Raw genomic sequence first — 15,348 nt, forward strand, 5'->3', positions numbered from 1 at the left:
CACCACCAAGGGGTGGAAAGGGGGAGCTCCATTCAATGCTGCCTGGCCCCAGATGGGGACTCTTCCCCAAACCCCCTACCTGTGGGGCAGGGAGAGGGGCTCTGTTCCATGATGAGGGGTACTCTTCCCCCTCTCCCTCCTCACCCTGTCCCCACTCCAACTGCTGAGGAGGACACTTCCCCTCACAGGGTGGGGGGTGGGACTCTTCCCCCTCCTCCTCCCACCACCCCTGCTGCCAAATGTCCCCCTCTGGGGCTGAGGCCAGGGCCAGGCAACCTCCACAGAGCCCCCCCTTCCCACCCCTCAGCAGTAGGGGTGAGGGCGGGGGAGGAGGAGAGGAAGGGGGAAATAGTCCCAGCACTAAATAGAGCGCCCCCCCCACCATGGGGGAGCAGGGGGGAAGTGTCCCCCTCCTGTGCTGGGACCATGCAGCCTTCACAGAGCCTCCCCTCCCCACCCCTCAGCTGCAGGTGTGGAGGCAGGGGAGGAAGAAGAGGGGAAAAGAGTACCCCCCAGCATGGAACAGAGCCCCCTTCCCCATCTGGGGCCAGGCAGTACTGCATGGAGCACCCCCTCCCCACCCCTCAGTGCTGGGGGAGAAGCAGAGGGAAGACAGGAGGAGGGACTGGCTGGCCCAGCTCCAGCCCTGGAAGGGGACTCTTCCCCCTACTTCTCCCCACCACCTCCAGCGGGGTAAGGGAAGGCTCCATGTGGCACTGCCCAGCCAGGGCACATGGAGTGGCTGTAACAGCTGCAGCCACAGCCAGTGAAGAGTGGGGGGAAGAGTCCCACTCCAGGGCCGGGCAGCCTTGCATACAGCAGCCCTTCCCACCCCCAGCCCTGGTGCAGGGGGAGGAGTATTCCCCCTCCAGCACACCAGACTCCCCATTGCCCACCCTGGGGGGAGGAGGGAGAAGGAGTCCCCCCAGCACAAAACAGACGTTTCCTGCCCCACAGGACAACTGTCCAGCATGGCACTGTGGCAGAAAGCCACCTCTGTTTCTCCCCAAAAACTCCGCTCTGTGATAATTTGGTTAGTATGGGCCCTGAAGAAGGCACGCACCTTACCCTCTCTCTTTAGGTAACCTGAGCCAGATACATTCCTGAGGGAGGGGGGAAAACCTGCTCCCTCTGCCTATGTGACTGGCATCACATACCTGGGTGAGGAGCTTTGGCTCCCTGGTGGGCTGGAGACTGCCAGTCTGCCCAGCAATCAGTGATGCATTTCAAATTGATTGGTTGAGAGCCAACAGGTGCTGGCCTCCATTAGACCAAGTAAATGAGGTCATAAGGGGTATATAAGTTAAGGACCGCCCATGAGGAAAACTGAGAGAGTGAGAGAGTGAGAGTGAGAGAGAGACACCTTCTCAAACTTGCTCTCTCAAAACTCATGATCAAGGAACTGCCTGCCTCCAGAGGGAATCTCCACCTGCCTCTGGCCTTGTGAGTAAGCTACCTGAGATCTAACTAGATATATAGCTTAAAGTAACTCAGATGCACGATCAAAAGCTACTCCAGCCACCCTATTTGCTCTATGGGATTTCTTTGATACTACTCAACTCTGTACCCTATTCCAACCCTACTCCTGGTAACCAATAAAGTTCTCCTTTGTACCTAGCGTGGGAGACTTATTGGAATTGGGTCTAGATTATGCCTTGGGGTCCCCTTGGTTCGGCTGACTAAGGGAGACCACTACTTGTGCTTCCGACTGAGGGAAGCATCCCAAGTTCTTGAAGTGAGTCAAGTACCCTCAAGGGCTACTAGGCCTGTGTTTCCCAGGGGACACGGTGCCAGAATCAAGCCCGTCCCTGTGTAGCGGCAGCTCTACCCCCAGGTTAGCAGGTGTGCTCCAGGAAGGGGGTCAGTAAGATGCGAGGCACCCCCAGAGAGGCATTTTGGAGCCTGGAAGGTGGTCGGATGCAGTGAGGTGGGTGGCTCAGCGCAGGAGCACCCCTTACTGGCCCGCCACAGGCACCATTAAGGTGAAGGGGGCAGGGAGAAGGGTTAATTTCTCCATCTATCCCTTTTGGTCCTTTCTGCCCTTCAGCTGGGGTCTGCCAGCCCCAGAAACCACCACCGCAGCCCCCACCCCTCTGCTCCCCGGCTGACAGGCAGACCCCAGCTGTGGTGAGAGAGGAGCAGAAGGAGGGAAGAATGAATCCCCTCTCTGCCCACTTTGCCTTGACGGGGCCATGCTGCCCCGTGTCTCACCATGTCCTGTCCCTACTCTAGCTAGAGAGCAGAGGGGATGGGCCAGCCCAGCTCTGGAGCAGAGCAGAGCTCCTGCCCAGAGAGCACACTGAGATGCTGGGAGAGTCTGGTTTATCTTAAACCAGCAAGGGGTCTGGGACAGACATTGCATAAACCGGTTTCAGCCAAATCAGTTAAGTCTGATACCACATTCAGCCAGGTTTATCTCAAACCAGTTTCAGCCATTTTCAGACTGGTTTATGTGCACTGAATGTCTGTTCTGTTACAGGTTTAAACCAGTTTCTGATTACTTAAACTGGTTTGTGTGCAATGTCTGTCCCTAGCTGACAGCAGCAGCTGAAATAGGCAAACAAAAATACCCCTTTCACAGTATTCAATCTCTCTTTGGTTAGCTCAGGTAGTACTTCAGTTGCGCTAGGTTGTATTTGGAGAAACACTGTATACAACAGAAAGCAAACAGGCACTGGTAAGCTAAGAGAAAGATCTCTAGATAGAACACATTACCAGATGAAAGAGACCAGATGTATATTTCTCAAATATTAAAATTCTAACAGGTCAAAAAAGAAAAGCCTCAATAAAGTTCACAGCTCCAGAACTTATCACATCCCTAAAAATATTATCAAGCGTAGGCCAAGAATCCAAAGCATCTTAAAAAATGGTTCACAATTGACATTCTCTTCATGGACATCTAAAACACAAGCAAGAACAAACCACATGTCAGATGTTAGTCACATTGCTTAAGGCACTGCTGGAAGTACTCTTATACAGTGTTGCTGAGGAAAAATAATCTTTCTAAATCAAAAACTCCACTATCTTCTCAAATGGCTCAGGCAAGAAGAACCAAGCCCAAATAATTAAATGTAAGGGCTGCTTGGCCTTGAGAAGAAAAACTTTACCATAATTCTTTATCCACATTAAGGCACTATATTTCCTAAAACAGCTATACAACAGTTGAAGTTAAGTAGGCCACTACCGCCAGGCAAACAGACTGAGCATTTTGATAACACTGCCAGAAAACAGTCGGCATGGAGGTTATGGCCTTACATTTGCGAGGGATTCTTCAGCAGTCTCTCCAGCCTAATGTTTACCCTCTTTTTCTTTTCAAATCACTGCTGAACAATGAAATTCAGTGGTATACTGAATGTTTCACATAGAACTTCAATCTTCTTTCCTGATAGTCTTCATGACTTAAGCCTAAATCAGATGCAGCCAGCCAGATTCAAGCAATATGCTACGTATTTACATCACACGGGAGGATAAAAAACAGAGTGCTTTTGTTGCTTCAGTCTTTCTTTTTGTAAATAAAATTCTATAACACAACCAGCTGAGTCAGCTGATTTCCTCAAGGGTAGCAACGTAATAGCTTGTTCTATTTTAAGCTATAGGTCGATTCACATTTTGTTTAGTTGGTACATCTAATGGATTATGCTCCATGTCAGCCAAAAAGCTCTCTTCTTTCCCCTTGGGGCTATGGCCCCAGACTGGGAAGACAATTTACCATGAAAAGCACAGAATTTCTCCACAAAACTACTTCCTGCTCCTCCCTAACCCACTCAAAAAATAAAAATCCTACAGCAAATTGAGTTTTCTATAAATTGAAAAAGGGAGGAGGATCCAGAACTCTGTTTAGTGTTCCAGGCACTTCACTGTATTCAATCCATTTTAGGTGGAAGCTACTCACGGTCGTTGAGAAATAGGAAGAGTTCTGTAAACTCCAGTTCATGCCAAATCATGCAATGTGCCCAAGTTTTATGATGTTATAAAATCTGAAATATATTTTTCTGATGCCCCAGCTTCTGGAGTCACGTATTTATGTGAGAATCTCAGCTTCCATGAAAAGAAAGAGAAAAGGTGGAGAAGGAGAGGGAACGGAGGGAAAGAAAAGAAGCATCTTGGTCACAGTAAATACTAAAAGTGAGACTGCAATGCATCTTCAGAATCAGAAGTTATAAAAGTTACGGGGGCAGGAAATTGGTTTTTTGTTTGGTTTTTAAGTGCACGTGATTTTTGGCTAACATCATGAGTTTGAAGCCTGTCTTATGATGTTCCAATGCTGGAAACTGCCAATATTATCAAAATATCCTATATATGAATAAAAGACAATGACAATACTTGAAAAATTAAAAGTAGCAATAAGTGTTATAAAACACAACACAGCAGCTGCTCTCACTGCAAACCACCACCAATGTGGAAATTAAAGAGGTGACTGCTCCTCAGACCTAGTAATGGGCCCTATTTTCAGGTTCTGAAAATAGAAGTGAATGAATAGAAATGAATTCAGGAAAGAATGCCCACCTGATTGTTGGATTTCATGATGGGATGAAAGGTCACATGCTTTAGCAATCATACACAGACCTTCTCTTTTGACATCACACCTGGTATCAGACAGAGCTGCATAATAGGCTCCTGTCCTCTTCACTGTGCATCTGACATTTGTCCCCCCATAATGCCTATGACAGCACACCCACATCAAAGCTTCAAACTACAGTAATATATAAAAATGGCAAGTTCTTCACTTTCAGTAAATCATGTTCAAGGCAGCAACTAGCAACTTACAGTATGCCGACACTACTGGCTTTGAGGTTAAAAAAAAAAATCAGGTCAAGCTGCAACAAGCAAACAGTTATTGCCCTAGATGAGGCAAAAGTCACCTGGGGCCTACAAATGAGTTATGGAAAGACTGATGTGCCATGGGGACCACCATGGCAGAGAAGGAAAAATACAGAAGGAAACCTCTGACTTTCACTACTTGGAAAGCAAGGCAACTGCCGATCAATCACTTAATGCAGAGATAAAGAGGAGGACTGCAAAGTGCTTCTGGAAGCTTTGTTACCTCAAGGTCTCATGCAGAAAAGAGGGCTTTCAGAGCCAAAGATCTCAGTGTATAAAGCACAGTGCTCCCCAGCCTCCCCGATTTTGGCAAAACTTGGGTCACACTAAAAAGCCATATCAGCTATGCTTGAAGCTAATCTTGAGGATCTGCTGGTGGCATGGGTCATTCAACAATATGGTACCACATAAAGCAAAGTGATCATACATGGAAACTAGGAACAATATACAAGTGCCTAGTGAAGCCAACGTACTGCATAAACAGCTGTTCCTCAGGGACCTGAGTTAAGGCATGCAGCCTATAGTCAGGACGACTGCATAAAAGTTGACCAGAAGAGAACCAAATGCTTGACAAATAACATACCAGATCACAGTGCTTGGCATGTGCTGGCTCAAACACTCAGAGCAGGCAATGAGCAGAAGCCTTTTAGAGGCAGCTGCTGAAATGCAAGCATTGACATAGGCAGCATCTCTATCATCACTTGTGATGGGAACCTAGATGAGCTTAGGTGGACAAAAACATGCTTTCATGTATTCTCTTTACCAGTACATTTTATGAATGATAAATGTGCATGACAAAGGGACCGGCATTTCTACCTACCCAATAGGACTTTTTAAAAATACATATCAAAATAAACAGGGGGAAAAAGGAGAATGAATATCATGTAAAGTCTATCATGTGAAAATGGGCAAGAGGAATCAGATACCTTAGCCATGTTCTGGGTCCACACCTTATCAACTCTGTTGGGCATAATCAGGTGGGACTTGGGGCACTGACATGCCATTGAGGTTTAAACTGCAATCTAGAATTTCAACACTCTGTAGGTCAAGCTATTTATGCCCAGCATGTATCATCAATTATCCTCCAGCAAACCCGTTTCCAAGCTACAGCTGCTTAGAATTCACTTTTGTTGAGTTAGCTGTCAAAGAAGATGCTGTAATAAGAAAAATAAAGAGGCTGTGCTGGTTAAAAAAAATGAACAGGAGAGGAAAATAATACAATTATTTCTCCTTAAAAGTTTAACATCCGAGGCATTTTCTCAACTGAAATAAAAAGACTATATCACACTGACAGGGAAAAAAGTAAGGAAAGAAAGAATCATAAAGAGGCTTTATGGACAAAATTGGCAGGAGTTCACACTCGGATGCCAGGAGATATAACTGACAGTTATTTTTGCCAACTTTATCTCTTGCTGAACATGTCAAAAGCCCAATGAAACAATTTACAGTTTATTTAGGAGCAATAAAATTATTCTCACAATAGTGCTCTTTAAAAACCTTGTCTCCCCCCTACCTTTTCTTTTTTTTCTTTTGTATGCATAAGCTAAGAGAAATGTAGCTTACTTATTTGAAAGAAAAAGTTACACAACTTCCAAAGGCAGAAAATTTAGATCATATGCTTATCTGCTGTCCATTGACCTCAATGCTGGAAGAAATATGAATTATGTTTCATAGATTTCATAGACATTAGGGCTGGAAGGGACCTCGGAAGATGGAGTCCAGCCCCTTTCTTCCAATCCTTCTTAAATGCAGTGAACAACGTTCAGCTAAAATTGCAAATTAACTTTGTAACAGTAACAGCCATTTTTAATTCATTATGCTAAATTCAGGGTGGTATGACAGGGTTGAGAGTAATACTTCGCTGATGGGCAAGTCTCAGATCATTACATATTTCATTAAAGGAAAAAAAAATACAGTAAAAGCTTTGTTATCCAGCATGAGTGGGGTAAGTGGGGTGACGGTTATATAAAAATTCCACTTACCTGAGGGCAGGGGGGTTTTGGCCTGATGCTGCACATGGAGCAGGGGGCATGCGGAGCGACAGCAGTGCAGGGGGGTGGATGGCAGTGAGCTTTCTCCGCCACATGCGAGCTTTCCCCCCTGCCCCCACCACCCCCCAGCTTCTGCAAAGGGAACTTGTCCACGGTGGAGCACATGACAGACGCAAGTGACCAAAACCTCCATCACAAAAAGACTTACTGAAGTCAGCAGTGCTGTCCCAGAATTTAATGGTGTTGCTACAACAGACTGCTTTGAACAGCACACTGTTCCAGTGCATCCCTCTGTGATGTCAACATGGAACCCCTTGCAGAGATCAAAGATGTTCCACTACCAAACTCCTCAAGTGAATCTCCCAGGGGCACAATTACCCTGCTGGTGCAAGATGCAATGTAATACAGTAAGCTTTGCCCACAATCTCCTCTAACTATTCAGACAGAGAAAAAGTATCTTGGAACTCTTCTCTGTTCTGAAAGGTAGTGGGCTCAGAGGAGATGAAGTGTGCTTCTCTGCAGTGCTCCCTGATGAGATACCCAAGCAGTGCAGAACCGATTTCAAGTTTTCCATTGCAATTAATTTACAACCCCCCACCCCTTACAAAGCTATCTATCTCCTTCACTGAAACCCAAATATTAACATCACAATGGAATTATATTACCAGGCATTGTACCGTTCACCCTCAGACTCCGCTGTGTGAACTAGCAGGTATACTGCAGACCTCGCTGCTAAATTCCTCAAAGAGAGATAATATGTTGATCATCAGCATGACAGTGCTTTATAGAAATGTCTATCAGCACATAATATGTACATTAATACCTTGATAAATGTTCTGCTGCGTCCTGCCAGTTCAGAAACAAAGCTGTGTTAGGCAGTTTTTATCATCTGCATCCTTGATACAGACAACTAAAGAATTGTCATAACGTGCTATGTCAGTATGAAGTAAGGAGTCATTATTCCATGAAGTGTTAAAATATATGCAACCACCACTCCAACCATGTATCATTAGATACCTTCTTAATGGGCTCGTTATAATTCTTCCATTGGGGATCAAAACAGCTCCAGACTGAGTAGAACCACATGTGGTTGTATGTTTATCTCCAGTATGTCGCAGATTCAATAAAAACACACAGTAAGTGCCGTATAAAACCTATTTACATATTATAAAATGGACTATGCTGACAAATGCATCTTATTTGTTTAACGTGACACTGAGACATTTAAAATAATGCAAGTTTCAGAAAGCTGAAAAGCAGTTGGAATGAGTAAAGCATCCATTAAACAACTAGACAAGAATGAAAACACACTTGAAAAATAGAGCTGTTGTAAGCCAAATTAAAAAGAGAATCACATGTACAGGTCAATTGCATTTACCTCACTATTCGACTGTAATGCTTGCCCATCTTGCATTGCAGTTGGTACTATGGCCCATGTTAAACTGGCACTAGCAGACGATAAGGAGCTGAGGGCACCATTTTTCAGTTCATCAGTAGAATGAGACTTTGGCCCATGCCATCCCAGAATATTTTCTGTAAATAGAAAGCTGGAGTTAAATCTCAAGACTCAGGTTCTAGATCAGTTCATCTCTCTCATTTTTCTAATACAATGAACAGATACCTGTATATACAGTTCTCTGCTCCAATATTTTTACCACAGAAACAGAAAGGTGTCTGCCTCTCAGATAAATCATTACAAAACATTTTCTCTGAAATCCACAGCTAATATTCTGGATTTACCAAGAAGAATGAAATAGCTATTTTCTATATTCAACCATGTATTATGGAGAGCAAATTGTCCTATTTAATACATCTATCCTCTCCTAAAAAGCGCAAAATCTCAATTCCAATTTAAAAAAAAATCTTTTAAAGTAAATATTTGTGAAACTGACATTCTAAATGTCCTTCACATACAGTAAATAGGAATCTGCTTTACAAAAAAGGTAGCACTTATTTTTTAGTTACTGAATCTGGCCTTTATCAGAGACGACTTCAGATAGTATTCCACAGCTTTTTTCCCCCATTCTTTGTACATATATCTTTACTATATTACCCTGTTATTACAGATCTTTTTCATTGGTCAGGAAATCATTGTAGCACCTCTTTTTTAAGACAGTTGTTTAAATTTAGTATGCATTAGAAAGATACAAATTAAAAGACAAACATAACCCAAGCCCCTAAACCACATCAACCTGGAACTCTTGGGATAACTGTGTTCTGGCTCAAGCGAATATTATAGGGATAAGAGTTTCCTGGCCAGAGTGGAAAAATAACAAGAGGACATCTCTGCTGCAACTTACCCTCCCCTGGCATGGTGAGGTGTATTGTTTTCACCACCGCTCAGGACAAAAACTAATTGTCTTATATTGCAATAACATCCTTATATTGAGGCAAGGGTTTAAGCTGGCTCCTCTCACTGTGCACACGGTTACATACTGGAACAGACTATTTAAGGTTCTAGGATCCCCATCCTTTTAAGTTGTTAATAGCAGTTTAGACAAAGACTTTAAGGAAATGGTTCAGGCAAAGATCTAGGTCTTGTGCACAGAGTTAAATTAGATGACTTCACGAGGTTCCTTCCTGCCTTCTTCTTCCATGATTCTATACTGCTTCAATACTGTTAAAGATTGCCTCCAAATTATCGCCATCACAAATTCAAAGGCTTACTTTTTTTCTCTTCACTACACAAAATAGTTGCGTTTGCTGGATGGATTTATGACCCAGATACCTTGTTCTGAGTGGACCCAAAACCCTCAGACTGATCACGACTTTTCCATTCGATAATAGACAAATGTTATTGATACCAAGTGACAGCAGATAACAATGATGCAAACAATTCTGTATCTACCAGGCCTAGAGCTGCAGAGTCAAGGTATAGCTGGCCAGTACGTGAGCTTCACTCTGAGGTTCTCTCTTGAATGTCAGACATCAGCAGCCTGGAGGTTGGAGGCCAAGTTCCCTCCTCCCCTCCCCCACACTGGAGCGGATTATGACGGGCTAGTAGTATGCCCTCTGTCCACGATGGCCTCGGGTTCCCCTCTCAGGGACCCTTCGCTGCTCTTAAATCCCTTCTTTTTGTGTTCTTTTCCCCTCTGTGATGACTCTTCTCTGGCCATCGCTGATTGGTCTCTCTGTGGTCGTCATACTATCCATGTTTTATCCTATCAGCATATTCCTTTATTTCACAAACCCATCACATGCACACATCCTAATTTGGGCTTTACCAGTGTCCTTCTAATTTTGTCTATTTACCCAAAACTGGAAATCCCAAGGGCTTTGCACTTGGGCACTGTGACCTGGTGCCACCTTATCTCATGTTATGGAACAGTGTGGAACTTGTCTTCAAATTCCCAGCTTTTGTGTCTGTTCGCTGCTTGCCTGCATCAGATACAGCAGGCCTTGAGGAAACTAATTTCTAAAAAGCCTGTTTTGTGACACAATTAACCCTTGCTGTTGCCCTGGACCATTACTCTAATGCATATCTACTTTAAGACAGTTCCCAAAACCAAACCTCTAAATACCATTTTCTAGCCATCAGTGTTAATATAATGGTTCATATGGACCCAATTATACAATATACTCAAAACAAGGGGCTCTTTTCTATTGCTTTGGGAGGTGGAAGAGTTCAGTTTTCTAAAAGGTTGTCAAAGAACAGTATCATTCGACTGTAAAAGCAAACACGATAGCAGCTTTCATATATAACCAAGTATGCACCCATACTTAATTACCAGGAGCACAGTGTACAGTAAAATTTGATACAAATTATGAAAAAGTGGTTTCTCCTTCACTTACTCGAGAAACAAGGCCAGGAACGTTTCATGTTTTCCCTGAAACAATTAATGACATCACAAAGACTCACAGATCTCCTTGCTCACCATGAGCTTCTGAGGTCACCAGCTATACAAGAAAACCCAGGAACTGAGGCCTCAATAGCTATATTAAGTATGAACTAATTTTGAAAGATCTGTAAGCTTAAGTATAGAAAACTTATTTTTTATTCTAACTATACAATATCACAACTAGCAAGTAGTATGGGGAATAAACCAGGAGAAAATAAGTTTAAATCATAATTAAAGTTATGTACGAAATTTCTATAACAAAAATATTGAAATAAATTCCCATAACTGGAATGCTGATAAGAAATACCACCTTGTTCAGAAAAAGACAGGCAAAAGAAAGGATACATACACTTGCTCTGACATCCAAAATGTGGTAGGAGGCAGCTCTACTGAAAGCCTCTAAGTAAAGATAAAATAAAAGAAGAGATCTAATGCTGGGGATTCACTGCAGACCATAAGAACCAAGAAGATCAAGTAAATGGGGCTTTCTTTGTTTTTGATAAACAGAATCAGCCAAAACACAGAACTTTGTGGCAATACAGAACATGAACTAACTAGATATGCATGAATATACTAATATGGCAGAACTCTGCTGAAGTTTCTGGAATGCTATAGTGACTTAAATAAAAGAGGTAGAGAAATCTACTAACAGGGAGGGTGTGTCTTCTAGCATCTGAGCAACAAAGAGGAACAGGGGAAAATGTTAAATGGTGGAAAGCAAGGTAGGTGCCAGTGGGCATGTCTACATGTTCATTAATGTGACGTAGTTACTGCACATTAAAATTTAGCACTTCTATAACCAAGTACTAAATCAATGTGCAGTAACCAGTGCTACTGGGCAGTAGTGCCAGCACACAACATCTTTTTAGTGATGCTACCATATGGTAGCTAATACTACTGCGCAGTAGCATATTAGCACTGTTTTTGATGCAACACACTACTGTGCATTTAGAGTCTCGTATAGACACACCCAGTGACCATGACATGGGTTCATAATTCTTAGGGAGGGAAGGAAAGAGAACAACAAAAATAAGGACAATGGACTTCAATAAACATAAAATTGGCTGGATATATCTCATTGAGAGCAAGTACAAGACAGAAAGCAGTGCATGGGGATTGACAGTTATTTAACTAAACAAAAATATTTAGGTCATAAGCAATCTATCCCAATGGAAAAGGGAATAAAGAAGCAATAAGAGACTAATTGGCTAAACCATGTCAGTGACCTCAAGGAATCATTATACAAGTAGAAACTAGGTAAAAAAAATCACTAACCACGGGCATAAAAGGTACAGCAAGAGCAAGAAAAAGCAAAAACTAACGGCAAAAGCAGAGACTGAAATACAACTAGCAAGAGACATTAGAAAGCATGTTAAGTGCATTAATTGAAAAAAAGGTTGAAGTGTTATTAAACCTTTTTTTTTTGCATCAGTCATCTCTAAATGGCTATGATGAGATAAAAAAAAATATTATCAGTCATAAGGAGGCAAGAACTCTAGCCGGAAGAACTTCATCCTAGAGTACTTCAGGAACTGGTTGAAGCCATCTCAAACAATCTAACCATTATCTTTAGAGACCTCAAGGAAGATTAAGAAGTTACAGAAGAATGAAAAAGGACAAACAGTCTATAACAGGAGAATGATTAAGGAACTCAGGAAACTATAACCTAACTTCAATTCCCAGGAAGAAATCAACCTAATTGGTTCGTAAACACAAAGCAACCAAATTGCTAAGTAACAGCCAACACTGATTTATCAAGGTGAAGTCATGTTAAACAAACCAAGGACTGTGGACAGAGCTGAAACCACAGCTGTAATATAAAAGCTTTTGAGACACTGTCTCCCACGTAACAGCACCTTAAGCAAATAAGCAAAAATATGGAGAATACTATAGGAGACTACTATAACATAAGCACACAGCTAGCTGGGAAACTATATTCAAAGGAGTAATTATTAATGGCTAATATATCCTGGAATTTTGCTTAAAGGGGTCTCTGCCAAGTCCAATATGACTCCATATTTTTATTAAGGACTTGAACAAGGGAAAGGAGAGAATACATTTATTAAAATCTGAAAATGATTGTGAATTGGGAGGATGCAATTGAGATTCAAAGTTATTTAGATATCTTAAAGAAAAGGCCTGAAATAAGGAAGACAAAATTCAACAAAAAGTAGTATAAAATAACCAAATATAAAATACAAATTGGAGAAAGACCACAGTGGCAGTAGTTCTGCAGAAAATAATTTAGGGGATATAACTAGATTGACGTGCATGTCAGTCAACAATGGAATACTGTGGCAAAAAAAGTGAGATGCATGAATAGGAGTATCGCTTGTAAGAAACGTGAAACAATTCATCCACTCATGGTCTCAGCTGCCGTACTTGGTCAAGAAAGTGGCATACCAGTTAGAGAGAGGCCAGAGGACAGAATCAACAATATTCAGAGGTCTAGAAAACATGACCCGCAATGGAAAAAAAAAAAAAAGAACTGGGTTTCTTTAGTTTAGAGAAGAATGAGGGTAGAGATCTAAAATAGTTTACAAATCTTCCTCTTTGCAGTAAACTGTTATCCATGCCACCAGCGATAGGGCAAGCAGTGATGGAATTAAACTGCAAAAAAGGAGATTTAAATCAGATTAAGGTTAGATTAGTAAAAACTTTCTAACTAAGCACTGTGGCTCATTTCTAAGGGATGTCATGGGATCTCCATCACTAGATGTCTTAAAGAGCAGATTAGGCTAATATCTTGATGTACTTCCCAGCCCTCTAGGATTCCCATTAGCTGAAGGGCTCATTAATACTCTGTTTTGTTATTTCTATACTGCTGGACTTGGAGAGGGGGGGAAAGGAAGAAAAAGCAGGGAAGGGAGGGGAGGAGAGATGTAAACATTTTAAGTCAGTGGAGTCTTGTCTGAACATAAAATGAGATTTGCAGGGATGTGAAGGATTCAGATTTAGATTCTGTTGGAGATCCTACTTAAGTTTTTGATCCTCATTCTATTTTTGTTCACTGCTCACTTGTAAAGGCAAAGCAATTTGTCTCTAGAAACAAAATGAGCTCTAGCAGAATTGATGTGTTCTGGTGAATGTCCTGGAAGATCCAAAGAGCTCTGCAAGAGATATGGGGAACTTATCTTCAGCATTAAAGGGTAACACTGAAAGAGAAATTAACTAAAAAACGTGTCATGTTATTTTGAAGAAATTATTGCAAAAGTAGAAGCAAGTCTTCCTTTATAAAGATCCCATGTAGTTATTTCTGGTAAGTGGTACAGATCTAAAACAGCAAGAATGCTATGAACCAGAGCAACTTGACCAAGCTGGAGTAAAACTGACAATCTGTTTAAAACACAAAGTTTAATAAAATTTGTACAGCCTCAAAAGATTTCATTTATGTAAGATCCATCCATATCTCCTGTTCTTTATTAGCTGACAATTCTGCAAACGTACACTCAAAGTTGCCCTTGCAAAATGAACAAATCAATGTTGTATTATTATTCGCCTCCTTGTTCTATTATAGAACAATAATGACGGAATAGTCCAACCGTTTCAAAAATGGGACAAAAAAGTATATCAGTTAGTTATTCCCTTGGACTATCTATCCTCTCATGTCCCTTAAATGCATGCTGCAGTCCTGTTAGCAAATATGAAAAGATTTAGGAGGTTTCAAGGTGGGGGGGGGGGGCATTCAATTTAAAAACCGTTTGTTGGGGGGGGGGTTAATCAAATTAACATTAGAGAAAATGTAATTTCAAGGACACCTCACCTGTAGTTTAAATTCAGAAAGGCAGAACAAAGTTGATACACAAATAAATATATAACATTATATTACAGGTATTTTATTTCCTATCTATATAACAAATAATTAATAGGTATTACTTTAATTCCTTTTTTTTCTTTTGACACGGACATTTGTTATGGAAGCCAGAGCTTACCATCTGTTCCTCATTCTTTTTCATAGGTCTTAAACTCTGTAACAGAATTAGAAGCTATGTGAAATATGTAAGAATGCATTTCTGTTTGTCCCAAGGGCAACCACCATCACCGCCATTGAGGAAAAACAACACTTGTCAGCTTAATCAATATTTTAAGTTGCTGGTAAGGCCTACACGACCAGCAATACTAAGATGCCTTCAGCCAAGGTCCAGAGGGCAAAGCACACCTGTTTCTAAACATCACTTCAGACCAGAAAAATAATTCTGTTGTACTCCATCTGCTTGCAATCTGACCTTTTTACAAAGCAATGGGAAATACAACAGCCCACAAAAACAAAAATGAAATTTTTGGCCTACCCCTTCAAATAAGGCTGCAGTCATTACTCATAATACTTTAGAAAGCTAAATGAAATAGTTTGTAAGTGAGAGTGATATACTACAAGACAGTTTTCAGAACATTTTATATTCATTTCAGGCATTCACCTGTGACATGTCAGAGCCCCAATTTCATTATTTTAAATCTCCCAAATCCTGTTCTGGAGTGAAAAGATGCCCCTATCTGTATCTCTCCTTGAAAACTGAAGCTGGTCTTCCTCATCAGGAGCTAAGCTTGGTGGCGTTCAACCTATGACCCACGGGCTGGATCCAGCCCCCCAAAGTAACTGGATCTGATCTGCAGCATGGGAGATTAGAAGCAAGCAGCTAGGCTGGGTACATCCTCTTCCCTGTCTATGTCGCCGATTCCCTCCACAGCCCTCCCTGCTC

The 15,348-nt window shown here is 41.8% G+C and overlaps 1 protein-coding gene across 1 annotated transcript in view; it reads right to left on the reverse strand.

The window, feature by feature from the left end:
- Window positions 1-15,348, reverse strand: part of OSBPL10 (oxysterol binding protein like 10) — a 175,187-nt gene that overhangs the window by 61,191 nt on the left and 98,648 nt on the right. Inside the window, exon 6 of the mRNA XM_006030210.3 lies at window positions 8,191-8,345. Coding sequence (XP_006030272.1) covers window positions 8,191-8,345 — 155 coding nt within the window. The remainder of the gene's footprint in view (window positions 1-8,190; window positions 8,346-15,348) is intronic.

Source organism: Alligator sinensis, unplaced genomic scaffold, assembly GCF_000455745.1.
Source record: "Alligator sinensis unplaced genomic scaffold, ASM45574v1 scaffold181_2, whole genome shotgun sequence".
Lineage (NCBI taxonomy): Eukaryota > Metazoa > Chordata > Crocodylia > Alligatoridae > Alligator > Alligator sinensis.